This window comes from Staurois parvus, unplaced genomic scaffold (genome assembly GCF_062004578.1).
Source record: "Staurois parvus isolate SC_StPar_1 unplaced genomic scaffold, SC_StPar_1.0 ptg000258l, whole genome shotgun sequence".
In the NCBI taxonomy this organism is placed as follows: Eukaryota; Metazoa; Chordata; class Amphibia; order Anura; family Ranidae; genus Staurois; species Staurois parvus.
This window is the reverse complement of record NW_028318054.1, coordinates 3,826,264-3,842,706: the sequence shown is the minus strand read 5'-3', so window position 1 is coordinate 3,842,706 and position 16,443 is coordinate 3,826,264. Positions and strand designations below refer to the sequence as shown.

Below are 16,443 nucleotides of genomic sequence, written 5' to 3'. Positions count from 1 at the left end.
TACAGTAACTGCTCTCCACCAAAAACTTTTATTATTAAATTGCAGTTCCCATTTACTGACCACTTGATATAATTAAGCTATTTTATACACTCCCCCTCCTAAACTTACAATAAAAAAGGCTCCTCGGCTCATTTTCAAAGAGGATTTTCAGAAACGTCACCATTAAAATCTATACTGAAGAACAGCTAACTAAATAGTACCATCTGACAAATTGTACGGTCAATAAACAGAGGAATTTATGGTTAAAGTTTTAGAACATTTTTTTCAAATGTGGTCAGGGTACAGTGACTCATAGCACATTTTTGACATAGTAACTTTTACAGCAATCTTGAAATTTGCAGCTTTACCACCCATATGCAATAGTTCAGGATTACACTGATTAAAAGGAATATACTGCATAGGGTGTTTGTTTTATTATTGACAAATTTAGAAACAAACAAGTTGAGAATTGGTAACGTCTAAATTCCAGCTAAATACACTGCTTAATCCTCCCAATGATGGTTTTGTCCTCTTCTGCCGGCTCTAACACACTGTAGACAGACTGAGGTTGTCTTACACGTTTGGTGCATACATGGGACATAAGAGCTGGGGCATGTCCTTTCTATAATTTCTGTAGCGGTTCAAAAGCTGGAACACTTAAGAGTTCATAATTAGAGCACCCTAGCATTACAGGGGAACTAAAGGCACACACGTACGTTAGTTCCAATGGTGTGATGTCTTTGAGGTCTCTCATTGGCATCTTCTCCCCAGTGCTGGCCTGGCCATTTTGATTGGCCTGTGCAGGATGAATCTTGTGTATGCAGTCACTCCGGCACACTGGCAGTAGGCCAGAATGTGAACTAATCCGAGAATGCACAGCTCAGTGGACATTTCACAGGGGATTGCGAAGAGGCATGGAGGTGTACTTTATTGCAGAAGAGACCTTTTATGTCTCTTCTGCAATAAAACACCTGCCTGTTTGCAATTTTTTACATTTACCTCCACTTTAAAACCCCATGCACACTGGCTTATAAAAAGGGCAGCTCCTAGAGGAGTTTAGCGTTTTGCCTGTAGAAGCAACTAATGTTGTCCTATGTGTCCATGCACATTAGATGTCTTGAGGCATTTCTTTTTAAGCTCAGCTTTTAGGGGCAGTAAAAAAACCCTTCTGTTTTACGTTTTTTAAAGGAGCATTTTTACAGCCAAACAAAAAAAACAAACAAAAAAAAAAAGAGCTAACAATGCTAAATGTTCCTAGATGCTAGTCCAAAAACCTCTCAAAATGTGCATTTTTTTTTCTGCCAAGAGCACTGCCGTTTTTTCAAGCCAGAGTGCACACAGCCTTATACCTTGTGTGCTACTTTTACAAAAAATCTGCAATTTTCTGTAACGAAGATTTCTTTACTTTAGACAAAGGGTTTTGAAAGGTCATCTTGTTTAACTGGTAGAACGTGTGTAGATTTATTTTTTAGGGCCTTTTAGGGCCCACTTTTCCTACAGGCTTGCATTTGCATCAAAAATTCTCCAAACAAGTCAAAGTAAATGCAGAAGCAACTTCAAACAAGTTGATGTAACTAGGGAAAGATCAAATTTAGGGCAGAAGGAAGTCAACTGTAGGCTGAATGCACCTGTATGGTATGTACGGTATGTAATGGAACTATAAGGGCCCATTCACAGGAGAAACTGCACATCTAATTGTGCATTCTTTTTTGCACATTTGCATGCATTTGATGCACGTTTGTGCATTTACATCCAGCGCGTTTGCATGCAGTTGACACGCATTTTTCTATCTGCATTTGTACTGTAAGGTCACTTTCTCCACTTTTCTTTCCCTGAGATTCTATATACACTGCAGTGCATTTGCATGTGTTTACATGCATTTGTGTGCGTTTGCGGTATGGAAAAACGCAGCATTCTCTACTTTGCACTGCAATGGTGTGAACTACGCCCATAGGATAGCTTGGATTTTGCATTGTCCATGCAGTTGGAGTGCAATAAAAAATGCATCCAACTGCCCCTGGTGTGAAAGGGCCCCCAATGATTGGACAAGTGCAAGCAAATATGCATCTAAAAACAAGCTAAATTTGTCTATCAACGCAAGCTCAAAGCCCATCCATGCAGTCCTTTATGCAGTGTGTATATGTGTATGTTAATCTGTATAGTGTCATATCTGCTTTATTATAAAACCATCTACAATTGCAGATTGAGAGCATATTAGACCCCCGTTTTAAACTCCAGTAAGCAAGCCCAACTTGAGCTTTTCCAGTGTAGTGTTTACATAAATGCAACAAATGGAATAGAAAAAACAATTTTTTCTTTTAAAAGGGTGTATTACAAAATAAATGTGATAAGATGCATGCAATGTCTTACTCCATTGTTCTGCTATATTGTAACTTTCCAGACATGTAACGCCTCTGCGTACATTTTTTTTACATGTAGAAGGCAGAGGTTAATATACTGTTATTAAATGAAGTTCAACCCACAAAGCAGGCCTCTGCTAGGGTTCTATTTTAGAGTAGAAATCCAGCCAAAAACAAGATAAATGAAAATTCCATTAAAAAAGGATAAAATAACAAAACCAGCTCTTGCTGTAAATTCACTTGCAATCCAGATATTTTCCCCTGAAGTACTTCTTTCTGCCACTAGACATCCTCGGTCTGATGGAGAGCATCATCAAACTTCTCCGAGCCCAGGTTGTCCTGAACCCGATCCTCCCTGTGACTACACAAGGGAGAAGCTGCAGAATGATGAGCTTGTCTCTCTGTGCTTTTGCTTTCTTTTCCTATAACAATGCTTCTTGTCGGAGCATGAACTTATTGGCTGCTTTTACGGCTTATTCAGGTATGTGCACCCATTGCATGTAACAAAATACACTTAACGGCGTATTAATGTATACAAAGCTGCTTTCATGTATGTCTTTTAGATCTGCCTAGAGTTCAGCTTTAATGCTCAAATTCAGCTCAAATAACAAAGTACAAGAAAATTCATACCACTTACAATGTCACAAGATTTGCAAGACCCTTAAAAACGCCTTCAGCAATGTGATTTATCCGGTTATCGCCTAGGTTCAGTTTTTCCAGTGAGCTCAGCCCAACAAATGCAAACTCATCCAAACGGTTCAGCTGGTTGTATGACACATCCCTAGAGGGGGAGTTACAGGAAAATATGCAGACGGTCAGAAAAGCAGAACAAGCTGGAAAAATATTGCCACATTTTTTTGACTTGCCTTTACAACCTGAAGCAAAAATTGTACTGCATTAAAAATTGACACAGAAAATACAATATCTAAACATCTAACACTATGGTAAATGTCTGCAAGTGTGTTACACTTAAATAAAATGACACACACTAAACAGTCTACAGTACTACATGATCTATAACAACATGAACCAATCAAATACAATGATACCTCGGTTCACGAACGCTTCTGTTCACGAACAACTCGGTTCGCGAATAGAAGTGTTCATATATAATTTTGCTTCGTTGCGTGAACTCTGCTTCAGTTGAAGAACACAAGCCGTGGCCATCTTCCCTGCTCTGACACGTAGTCGTGACTTCCTGTAGACAAGATCGCGGTCACATACAGACACTGAAAGTGTACTGTGAAGACACTTACAGCACTGAGCTTTTTAGCACATACTGTACTGGACATCCAGTATGGCTCCAAAGAAAATTCAGAGCAAGCATGGTGGTAAGAAGAAAGTGCAGAGTGGTAATGAAGGTGACCAGAACATGCAGAGCAAGCATGGTGGTAAAATGTACCACCATGCTTGCTCTGCGCGTTCTGGTCACCTTCATTACCACTCTGCACGTTCTTGTCACCTTCATTACCGCTCAGAACGCGCAGAGCGGTAAGGAAGGTGACAAGAACGCGCAGAGCGCTAATGAAGGTGACAAGAACGCGCAGAGCGCTAATGAAGGTGACAAGAACGCGCAGAGCGCTAATGAAGGTGACAAGAACGTGCAGAGCGGTAATGAAGGTGACAACAGCAAGCATGGTGGTAAAAAGAAGAAAATGCAGAGCAAGAATGGTAAGAATAAGGTTGTGAAGAAAACCACTGAGTTGAGGAAGGAAATTGTAGAAAAGCATGACCGTGGTATTTGTGTGACTGATTTGGCCTCGGAGTACAAGATGCTGAAGTTGAAAATCTCCACTACTTTGAAGAAGAAAGCCAACATCAAAGGAGCTGATGTGGAAAAAGAAGTAACAATGTTAACCAAGCAGAGGACGCAAGTGCTGGAAGAGGTGGAAAAACTTCTGTTAGTGTGGTTGAATGAGAAACAGCTGACAGGTGATAGCGTTAGTGAAGCTATGATCTGTGAAAAAGCCAGGAAAACGCACAAAAATTCCTCTACAAGTGGAGCAAGTGTAGAATTAAAGCCAGTAGAGGGTGGTTTGAAAAATTCTGCAAGATAACTGGCATCCACAGTGTGATAAGACATGGCGAGGCTTCCACTTCTGACAAAGGCTGCTGCAGAAGCCTACAAAAAAGAATTTGCGGAATTCATGAAGGCAGTAGGATATGTCGCTCAACAAATGTTCAACTGTGATGAAACAGGGCTCTTGCAAACAGAACCTATATCACGCAGGTGAAAAAGGCACTACCGGGGCACAAGACCATGAAGGAGATCTCCCCAATATCCTTATGGAAGGGGGCTCTCCCTCAAAACAAAAACCACCTCCCACCCGCTTTCCTGTTCTCAACACCAGAAGTCATCTCAAGCAAGGTGTTCTCTCTCTTCATATTGTACTATACTGTACTTTGTTTCATATTTTTGTGGTTCAAAAACAAAAAAAAGTTCAGAACGGATTAACCTTATTTACATTGAACCTTATGGGAAAATTTGATTTGGTTGGCGGCCGAATTCGGTTCACGACCACGTTCATAGGGGTCAGAACGGATTAACTTGATTTACATTGAACCCTATGGGAAAAACTGCCTCAATTTGCAACCAATTCGGTTTGCGACCAGAGTCATGCAACAAATTAAGTTCATGAACCGAGGTATCCCTGTATCTACTTTTACAACTCTAACCAGAGCAAACTGCTAAAAGTTAACCAAGTGGCTTCGCTAGGTCAATAAAAATCATTGCCCTTGGTAAAGTGCTGAATATACAGTTAAAGTGACATAGTGATACAGTGCTGGAAGTGGGCAAACATACTAAGTTAAAAGAGAATTTTGGGAATTTAAAAAAAAACATATATACTCATCTAAATGTATGCTGCATCTGTCCACGAACTGAGTGATCAAAGACAACTGCTTACTCAGTTCACCGTCTTCAATTAGCAAAGAGCCGGTGACTGTCAGTCATTGGCATTCTGCTCTGCCCCTCCAGCACTCACTAAAATGCCGGGCTGTGGAGAGGGCGAGAGTGGCTGGCTCAGGCGTTCGTTGGCATGCTGAGAGGCTAGGCCAGCTGTCGGTCAGGAATCTGAGTGGATCCCAACTTTAAAGAAAAGATTTCTCCAGAGCCTGGACTGGCTCACCGATATCCGCAGTCAGCAGATTTTATCCTGCTGTTGGCTGTATACGGCTCACAGGAGTGAAGAACCAAGTGCATTTGTGTGACCCACAGGAGAAGTAAAGACAAAAGAGCTTTGGCCCAACTTTTCCTTTAAGGCGCTGGGTACTAGAAAACCAATGATTTGTACTATACCAAACCAGTGCCAATGAAAGTAGGTAAACTGTTTCTGCTTTTACCAATTTTAACAATTCATTTAAAATGAAAATCATGCTTTAAGTAGTCCATATTTTTCTATAACCTCGTCGCCCATGTACTGCACATGTGCGTCAGCCAAGAGGGTCAGCTTTAACTCCCGCGCGACACACAAACGTGTCCACGGGCAGCAGAGGTTTCTGTGCGGAGCACATGCTCACAGCTCAGAGACAAAACTGTCAAAGACAGGTCCTGGTCTCTAGTAATGACCAGAAGTCGGCGGGACTGGCTCCTGACCATTTAACTATTGTGAAAGCCAATCACACCTTATCATAGCCCATTGAAAAGGATGCTGGGGCTGGGCGGGAAGGGGTTAAAATATATTTGCTGTATATTTTGAGAATGTAATAAATCCACTGAGAATAAAAAAGTGGTCTGATAAATTCTAAAATGAATCACTCATCAGTATTTATTAAACTGACAATGTCACCACCATCTTACTGATTACCCAGTGGAGCCCTTTAACTCACACTATCGATTATTAGGAAAAGAATGGATAAAGAAAAACTAGAGCAGAGCTCAGCATCTCCACAAATGCACTTGAACACTTACAGATCCAAAAGATTCTGGCAGAACTCCCATGCATCTGGACTGATCCTGTGAACAGCATTCTGGCTCACGAAAAGCTGCTGTAGAGATCGCAATCCATAGAGCCAACCTTTATTTATGTCTGAGACATTATTATATTCTAATTCTCTGTAGAAAGACAGGAGAAACTGAGCATTAGTTTGGACAACAACACATCTTTTCAGTCATTAAATCATTCAGACACAGACCTAAGCCAGGGCATAACCACAGCTGGTGTAACTAAACTAGGCTCAATGTGATGGGGTGCTTCATCCTTTTGCATCCTTTTAGTCCATGTATTAATTTGCTATTTAAAACAAAGTATCTGAAAATCCCAAACCTATTTTTTAGTAAGTTGGGCATCATCTCCCAATGCATAAAATTTTTAAGCAAATAGTTTTTTGGGAACCTATTGCAAAGTTTCTCACTTGGTGATTCTGCCAGTAATTGCTACTACCTAGGCTGATAAACAAAAAGGGCTTGCTCACACCATGTCCATTAAGCTGCAATTTTCTGTACACCACCACACATGTACAATGTGAACAGGGCACACATATCAAATATGTGCGATGCACCATCCGCCCCCTCAGGGTTAGGATATGAGAAAATTTTAATGGTTTGTGATTAGTTCTTAATTATTTCTAACTGATTCAGACCTGCCCTTGTAATTAACTATAGAGCGGCTTTAAGAAGATATATAAATTGTGGTTTTTTTTTTAGGTTATTGTTATGCTATTGCGGCCGAAACGTGTTAGCATTTTTAGATCTTGTATGTATTGTAGCCTTTAAAGATTTGCAATGAAGAGTTCACCAAGTTGCAGGCTTTTTTTTTTTTTTTTTACTGTGAACGTGATATATTGAGTGATGGAACTTCCCACCAGCCTGTGCACTGGCTCCCATACACTGAAGCCTGAGTAAAGCAGTTGAGCTAGAGTATGCTTACCACATTTGTTGCATGTCTGTTAAGTCACCAGTCACACTGCTGTGATTTAAAATCATATGATTTGTGTGCAATTTCAGATTTAGGATTTACATATGCTTTAATTACAGTTGTGGAAAAAAAAAAAAAAAAACTACACCTCATTCTATTAAGAGGACAGTATGGAACCACACACTATGTTTGGTGACATTCAGGAAAGTGCATTATGTTTGTGATCTACGCTTTGGGTGCTGTTAACATATATTGGCACCTGTAGCAGATCGCAAAGGCAGTGCAGGATAATCAGACAGGCTTTGCAGTATTAACCCAGGGGTCTCCAAACTTTCTAAACATAGGTCTAGTTTACTGTCCATTAGACTTTCGGGGGCCAGACTGTGGCCATAGGGAGTAGAAATTGTCCCAGCATCATTGGGAGTAAACAACACATCTTTGGTATTAGTGGGAGGAATAGCGCCCCCGTCGTTAGTGTCAGTGGGGAGGAAGAGTGCCCCATCGTTGGCGTCAGTGGGGAGGAAGAGTGCCCAGTTGTTGGCGTCAGTGGGGAGGAAGAGTGCCCCGTCATTTGCATCAGTGGAGGGGAAATCACCCCCCAGAGTAGTAGAGTGTCAGTATGGTGACACTGAACTACTCTCATGACAAAAAAAGTTTAAGAAAAATAATTGTTTATTATTTATTTTTTTTTTTACACATACTGTCACCAGTCACTATCTTTGATCCCCAGCACACCAGTCATATGATGATGCTGTACTGCACTTGAGACAGCATGTGGAATTTTTTTTTTTTATTTATTAATTTCTTTATCCAAAATATTGTGACAAAAAATGACAACTTCAAAATCTCTTAGTTTGTAACTTTCATGTAGACTAAATAATATACACTGATTTGGGTTGTTTTTACCAAAGAAATGTAGCAGACTACATGTTGACTTTAAATTTATGAAAAATTATTTGTTTGCGAAATTCTACAAAAGAAAAACATGTTTTTTGAAAAACAATTTACAGTATTTTTTTTCATTTATATAATAAATTCAAAACCCAGTGATGATTAAATACCACCTAAAGAAAGTTCTATTTGTATAAAAAAAAAAAATTACATTTCATTTGGGTACAATGTTGCATGGCTGAGCAAATTGGCTGTTAAAGTAGCACAGTGATGAATGGCAAAAAATACTCAGGTCATGAAGGGGGAAAAAACCTTGCGGAGGTCAAGTGGTTAATACAGTGGTCTCCAAACTGCGGCCCGGGGGCCCGATGTGGCCCTTTGTTTGCCTTTATCCGGACCTTGGGGCACTTTTCCTCCCACTGATACAAGACACTGACGATGGGGCACTAATTCCCCCCACTAACACTGACGATGGGGCACTATTTCCCCCCACTGACACGGATGATGGGGCCCTTTGTTTGCCTTTATCCGGCTCTCGGGGCACGGATAAAGGCCCTCAGGGCACGCTGTTGTTTCATTCTAATTTATTCTGGTGGCATACAGAGCCAAAAGTATGAAAATTGTGTCTGTGTCCAAATATATATGGACCTAAATGTATATATACACACACACAAACTATATTGCCAATACTTTGGGACACCCCTACAAATCATTGGATTCAGGTATTCCAATCACCTCCATGGCTACAGGTGTATAAAACCAAGCACCTAGGCAAGCAGACTGCTTCTACAAACATTTGTGAAAGAATGAGCAAGTTTGGGGTGAAGGCCTTCTCTGGAAGAGCGGTAAAACATTCCCATAGACACACACCTAAACCTTGTGGACAGCCTTCCCAGAAGAGTTGAAGCTGTTATAGCTGCAAAGGGTGGGCCAACTCGATATTGAACCCTACGGATTTAGACTGGGATGTCGTTAAAGTTCATGTGCGTGTAAAAGCAGATGTCCCAATACTTTTGGCAATACAGTGCGTGTGTGTGTGTGTCTATATATACACACAAATAAAAAAATATGATAAAGAAAATACAGACAAAACCACTCCACGTTCAATTTAATAAGTGCCTTTTGTTTGCCATTTACCTAAATGTACAAAACGGTAATTCATTAGGTCAGTCATTGTTTGGAATGTAGTTGTGAGAAACTGGCCCAAATAAGAGCGAATGAATCAGAATATTATGTTAGGTAAGTAGCTAATCACATTCAGTTGGACTTGCTCTGTAACACTGAAGACATTTCTCTGCTTACCCAAGCTGCTTTTTCAGTTCTAAAGAACTGATCATTAGGGCTGAAGAAGCTGCTTGGATAAGCAGAACAAATCCAGTTGAATGAGACCAACTACTGTTAGCTATAGCATGACCTGGATAAATGAGATCCTTCAGACCAGACAGAAATGAATATAGATTTTGGAATCTAGTCAGTTCAGCATGGTACTATTAAAAGAACCAAGGACTATCTTATAGTAGATATTCACATTTAATTAGCCTGGCACTGTACTGGTTATTGCCACTCATCCAGGCTCTTTTGAATGTCAGGGACATACCCCAGCATTTAAAACCACACAGGAAACTCGGTCAATGAAGGTGCTACCTGGATACAGACGTTTATTCCTGTCTGCATATCCATTCACTGGAATATGATTTACTAAAAAGGGTTTGGGGAAAAAAGGATTGTTAACTAATGATATCATACACAACCTCTTTATTGTCTATTAATTTTGCACGTCATCAGTTCCCTATGCAGACACACCACTATTCTGAAATGCAAACAGAGAACACTTACAACTGCTCCATGTTGTCTAGTCCAAAAAACGCCCCATCCATTAGTTTGCCAATACCATTCCTTTGCAGTTTTAGGGATTTCAGCGAATCCAGCCCTTGAAAAGTCAAGCTCTCTACAATTTGAATTCGGTTACGCCTCAATTCCCTGCAAGAATGAAGTGTGTCAATTTACATTATGAGTTGTAATCATCTGGCTTTCATTGCTTTTGCCACATTCTTTAGACAATCCAGACAAAAGGTGGAGAGCAAAATACTTACAGGAACTGCAAATGAGGGAGCTTCAAACTTTTTGGTTGAATCATGCTGATTTTGTTCCTGTTCAGTTTTAGAACTATTAAAGATGCAGACAAATTGTCAAAGGATCCAGCTTCCAAAGTAGTAATTCTATTGTTACTTAGATTCCTGCATAAAGATGAATTAAACATGTAAGTAAATAAAAAAAAGATGACCGAATATAAAAACTTGAAGCATATTATTACAAAAAAAAGGAAAAGAAAAAACCCTAAACAAAACTTGGAGCATACACATAAACCTGCTATCTTTACAAAAGGCTGTACTGCAAATTATGCATAGGTCAATGCAGAAAAGTATCTCAGGTCAACCTTGCAAAAAAATGAAGGGTCCATTCACACTGCATGTGAATTGCACAGGAACAACACACGCAGTTCTGTGCAGTGCTACTTCAGCCCATTCATTTTGAACATGCATTCACTGCTTTTGGAAACACACTGCAACAGGATCACATGGTACTTTAGTACCATGCAATCCGGTGCAGGCAAACAAACTGCATTTTAGTATCGTTAACTTTGCACTATAAACTGAATAAATTGGTATAAAAATACTACAAAATTAGTTAAAATATACAAATAAATGTGCAAAACTTAGAAATATAAATGAAATGAAAATATGGAAAATGAATACCCTATCCCTTGACACTTAAAAGTCACACTGTCACCCCTGAAAGTCCAAAGTTTAAATCATAAATCCTCTTTAGTGTCAGTAAGACCTTTCCAACAATCTTCAAAGTGACAATCCAAAAATAAAATCCAATATCGCAGTGTACCTCAAAAAAATACAAAAACTAAAATAGTGTATTATCCTCAGTGTAACAATATATACATATGTGAAAAAATTGTCAAAAAACAAAATATAAACACTGCGTGAGAACACATGATATTAGTGCAGCACTCTGTGTACACTCCAACATAAAACACTACTCCGTGAACACTTCTATGTGGCTAGAGTAAATACTCTTACCATCAAAATGTGATCAAAAAGCCTTATTCAATTGCCACCACTCCTTCATTAAATCCTCCAACGTTATGACAAATGCCAGACATTCTATGCTTCCATGTTTGATATATATCCTCCCCCAGCCAATCACAGGCACACACCCATGGAAAAAGAGAGAATAGCCATATAGTGTATTATGGCACATAAATAGATCCAGACTTTTATTGGTTGTCTCCTCCTCCTTCATGCATAGTCACTAGTGGGGCAGATTTAGGAGGGATAACTGACTGAAGTGTCATCTTCCTGCTAGTCCCACATATACATGCTGCATGGGCTGGAGGTGCATGCCTCAGTTGTGTATGTCATCTCATTTCTGTATGCATCTCCTCCTGCTTGATGCCTGTGTCTGGCAGCAGGGATGAGAAGTCAAACGACAGCTGTACAACATATTAAAAAAGGGTATTTCTGATTATTTTTTTTTTTTTGCTTAATAGAAAGCAGAATGGTTGTGAGGATTTAGGACTGCATATGTAGTGTGGTGTATGCAAGTTTAATAACATTTTAAAAGGACCACTGTTAACGGGAGAGAACTGACTGTAGTTAACACCTGTAATAATATTGTTCATTATTCCATTTAAAAAAAAAAATTTAAATTTAAGATTTACATTTAGACCCAGAAAAAGTGACAGTGATAACTAGCCGATCAACAGTTGCAGCAAGCACTTAGAAAAAAAATCTTACATTTCACATATGTTAAAAGACCTAAATTATAACACCTCTGAGAATGTTCTAGTTTGTCTCGAACTATACTTTTTCTGGCAGTTTGGCTTCATGGTGAGGGATGTGACAGTGGCATTATTTTTTTGTGAATAGAAAAATACAAAAATACAAATATCTGTCAGATGCAATATCACAAAAGTCTTTTCAATCCAATGCAACAAATAGTCACAGGAGAACTAATTTTGATTATCCAATCGCCAGGGCAAAGTTCAAACAGAACTGAGTACAGGAACTTCATACAGAGTTCGTTGTGTTTGTTTAACCACTAGCCTACAGGGCATTTATACCCCCTTCCTGCCCAGGCCAATTTCCAGCTCTCAGCGCTGTCACACTTTGAATGACAATTGCGCGGTCATGCAACACTGTACCCATATGAAATTTTTATCATTTTTTTTGTGACAGATAGAGCTTTATTTTGGTGGTATTTAATCACCTCTGGGATTTTTTATTTTTTCTTAAACCAAAAACCATTGAAAATTTAGAAAAAAAGAGTTTTAGTTCTTGGTATAAAATGTGGTAAATAAGTGATTTTTCTCCTTCACTGATGTACGCTAATGAGGCTGTAGTGATGTGCACTGATAAAATGCACTGATGGACACTGATAGGTGGCACTGATGAGGAGGCACTGGTAGGTGGCACTGATGGGCATTGACATGCATCACTGATGGGCACTGAAAGGCAGCACTGATATATAGCACTGATAGGCGGCACTGATTGGCATTGATAGGTGGCACTGACTGCCACTAATGGGTGACACTGAAGGGCAGCTCAGATGGGCACTGATTTGTGGCATTGATGTGCACTGGTATGCACTGATATGTGGCATTGTGGCACTGATGGACTGACAGGTGGCACTTCTGGGGCCACACTGATCATCAGTGCCCATGTCCCCTCCACGGAAAGCCGATTACCGGCTCTCCTCTCCTCTTGCGCTGTCAGTGTGACAGCGCGAGAGGAGAGAAATGCCGATAACCAGCATTTCCCTGTTTACATGTGATCAGCTGTGATTGGACACAGCTGATCACATGACCAAGCCGACATCTTCGGCTCTTTCGTGATCCCGTGTCCGAGGGCCACAGAGCACCGCCGATCGCTGCGCGCTCCCTGAGCCGCGCATTCGCGGTGAGAATGGCAGGACGTCATATGACGTCCTATCAGAATGAGAGGACCACCTTGCGCCCGTCATTGGACTATATGGCGGGTGGGAGGTGGTTAAAGTGGTTGTAAACCCTTACATATACCCAGGGAAGTGACTGGCCTCAGGTGATACACAGAGATGAAACAAATCATCCTACATAAGTTGTCCCTGTTTATCTGTAGCCATCTCTCCTTTACAGCTGTTGAAAGTGAAGAATTCATGCACCTCGTCTCAGTTCTCAGAAAGCAGGGGGCGGGGAGCTAAAGTTCCATCACTGAGGACAGCTCTGACAGATGATTGAAGGGAAGGGAAGGGGAAGGGACCCCCCTACATACATACATACATACACACACACACACACTTCACACAGCACATGAGATTATAGCTGAGGCTGTCAATCACAGGCTGTGTGCTGGAGATCCCTCCCGTCAACTTTTTTTTCACTCCCCTACTCTTCTGTACATTTCAAGTCTAGCCTGTCTCAGTAAGTGATCTGTATGCTAACCCTCCACCTCCCTTATTCTGCACATTAACCCCCTCACCTCACCCTTCCACTATATGTGACCTGTATAATAATCTTTTCGCTTCCCCCATCCTCTGTCTATGACCTGTGCTGTATTTAGTGCACAATCAGAAAGCTCCATGTTTTACCTACCGAATACCAACATGTTTGCAAAAAAGTGACAATAATTTGATCACCCTGGGGTGTCTACTTTTCAAAAAGGGGCCATTTTGGGGTTTTAATACTGTCCTGGCATTTTTATTTAATGTTTTATGACTGTCAGTAAGAAACGCTAGCTTTTTGTTTACTTTACTCTTTTATTCAGCAAAAAACCCCAGTGGTTATTAACCACTTGCCTACCAGGCACTTTTACTGCCTTCCTGCGAAGGCCAATTTTCAGCGTTATTGCACTTTGAACGACAATTGCATAGTCAAACAACACTGTACCCATATGAAATTTGTATCATTTTTTTTTTTTAACACAGATAGAGCATTCTTTTGGTGGTATTTAATCACCACTGGGTTTCTTTATTTGTTGCTAAATGAAAAAAGAAAACAATTTTTCTATTATAAAATTTTGCAAAGAGGTAATTTTTTTCCTTCACTGATGTGCATTGATGAGGCTGCACTGATGGGTACTAATAATCTGCACTGATAGGCAGCACTGACGGGCACTGATGAGGCTGCACTAACTTGCAGCACTGAAGGGGCACTGACTAGAAACACTGCTAGGCATTGACTGGCATTGGTAGGCAGCACTGCTGGGCACTGTTGGGGCTGCTCTGATAATCAGTACCTTGTCATAAGCAGGTAACTTGATATAATCTACCTGTGCCTGCTGTCACGAACGCTGGCCATGCACAAATTTTTTCTTTGAAAATTTTTAATTTTAAGAACGTTCGATCTAATCATTAGTGGGGTCGAATCAATGTTCATTTTCGTCCTTTGTGATGGGAAAATCCAGGAGCAAAATACAAAACTTTTGTTGCTCAAACTAATTTTCAGACAGTATATGTGGTTTTCATTCAGAAAGTACATTCATTTTAAATTTGAATGTTAAACACAAGTGACATTTTAGAATGACATTCGTCCATTCATCAAATGTACAAAGAATTTTTGTACGATTATTCTCATCCAAACATAAAATTAAAAAAAGCATGATGCAGCTACTGTCATGAGGTTAAAAAAAAAAAAAAAAAATTAAAAAGATCAGCCCTTCATAGTATGAAAACAGCAGATAATCACTACTATAAGGGGTTACTTTATACTGCGTAAAAAAAGTTTACACACACACACAAAAAAGGATTTGATCCCCTGCTGATTTTAAAAGTTTGCCCACTCACACACAGAAATGATCAGTCTAAAAATAGAATGGTAGGTGTATTATAACACAGAGACAGAATAGCAACAAAAAATTCAAAAGAAATGCATGTCTAAAAAATGATGCACTGATTTGCATGTTCATGAGGGAAATAAGAATTTGATCCCGTTCACAAAACATGACTTAGTACTTGGTGGCAAATCCCTTGTTGGAAATCACAGAGGTCATACGTTTCCTGTAGTTGGCCACCAGGTTTGCACACATCTCAGGAGGGATTTTGGCCCACTCCTCTTGGCAGATCCTCTCCAGGTCATTAAGGTTTGGTGGCTGACGTTTGGCAACTCGAACTTTCAGCTCCCTCCACAGATTTTCAATCAGATTAAGGTCTGGAAACTGGCTAGGCCACTCCAGGATCTTAATGTGCTTCTTCTTGAGCCACTTCTTTGTTGCCTTGGCCGTGTGTTTTGGGTCATTGTCATGCTGGAACACCTATCCACGACCCAATTACAATGCCCTGGCTTAGGGAAGAAGGTTCTCACCCAATATTTGATGGTAGATTGGCCCATCCAATGTCCCTTTGATGCGGTGCAGTTGTCCTGTCCCCTTAGCAGAAAAGCACCCCCAAAGCAGAATGTTTCCACCACCATGTTTGACAGTTGGGATGGTGTTCTTGGGGTCATAGGCAGCATTCCTCCTCCTCCAAACACGGCGAGTTGAGTTGATGCCAAAGAGCTTGATTTTGGTCTCATCTGACCACAACAGTTTCAACCAGTCCTCCTCTGCATCATTCAAATGTACAGTGGCAAACTTCAGACAGGCCAGGACATGTGCTTTCTTGAGCAGAGGGTCCTTGCGGGCAATGCAGGATTTCAATCCTTGTTGGCGTAGTGTGTTACCAATTGTTTTCTTGGTGACTGTGGTCCCAGCTGCCTGGAGGTCATAGACAAGATCCTCACATGTAGTTCTGGGATGATTCCTCACTGTTCTCCTGATCATTGACACTCCACGAGGTGAGATCTTGCATGGTGCACCAGACCTAGGGAGACTGACAGTTGTTTTGTGTTTCTTCCATTTGCAAATGATTGCACCACCTGTTGTCACCTTCTCACCAAGCTGCTTGGCGATCATTTGGTAGCCCAGTCCAGCCTTGTGTAAGTCTACAATCTTGTCCCTGACATCCTTGGACAACTCTTTGGTCTTTGCCATAGTGGAGAGTTTGGAATCTGATTGATTGCTCCTGTGGACAGGTGTCTTTTATACAGGTAACAAAATGAGATTAGTAGCACTCCCCTTAAGAGACTGCTTCTAATCTCAGCTTGTTACCTGTATGAAAGACACCTGGTAGCCAGAAATCCTGCTGAATGATAGGGGATCAAATAATTATTTCCCTCATGAACATGCAAATCAGTGCATCATTTGTTAGACATGCATTTCTTTTGAATTATATATATATACACACACACACACACACACACACACACACACATAGTGTGCTCAGCATACATGAGTACACCCCTTTTGAAAAGTAAGATTTTAATCAATATCTCA

General features: G+C 40.4%; 1 protein-coding gene across 1 annotated transcript in view; it reads right to left on the bottom strand.

The window, feature by feature from the left end:
* LRIG2 (leucine rich repeats and immunoglobulin like domains 2) overlaps window positions 1-16,443 on the bottom strand; it is a 115,803-nt gene that overhangs the window by 60,672 nt on the left and 38,688 nt on the right. The window contains exons 5-8 of the mRNA XM_089681064.1: window positions 10,180-10,323; window positions 9,923-10,066; window positions 6,250-6,393; window positions 2,977-3,120 (exon numbers count right to left, since the gene is read on the bottom strand). Of these exons, the coding sequence (XP_089537190.1) occupies window positions 2,977-3,120; window positions 6,250-6,393; window positions 9,923-10,066; window positions 10,180-10,323 (576 nt within the window). The remainder of the gene's footprint in view (window positions 1-2,976; window positions 3,121-6,249; window positions 6,394-9,922; window positions 10,067-10,179; window positions 10,324-16,443) is intronic.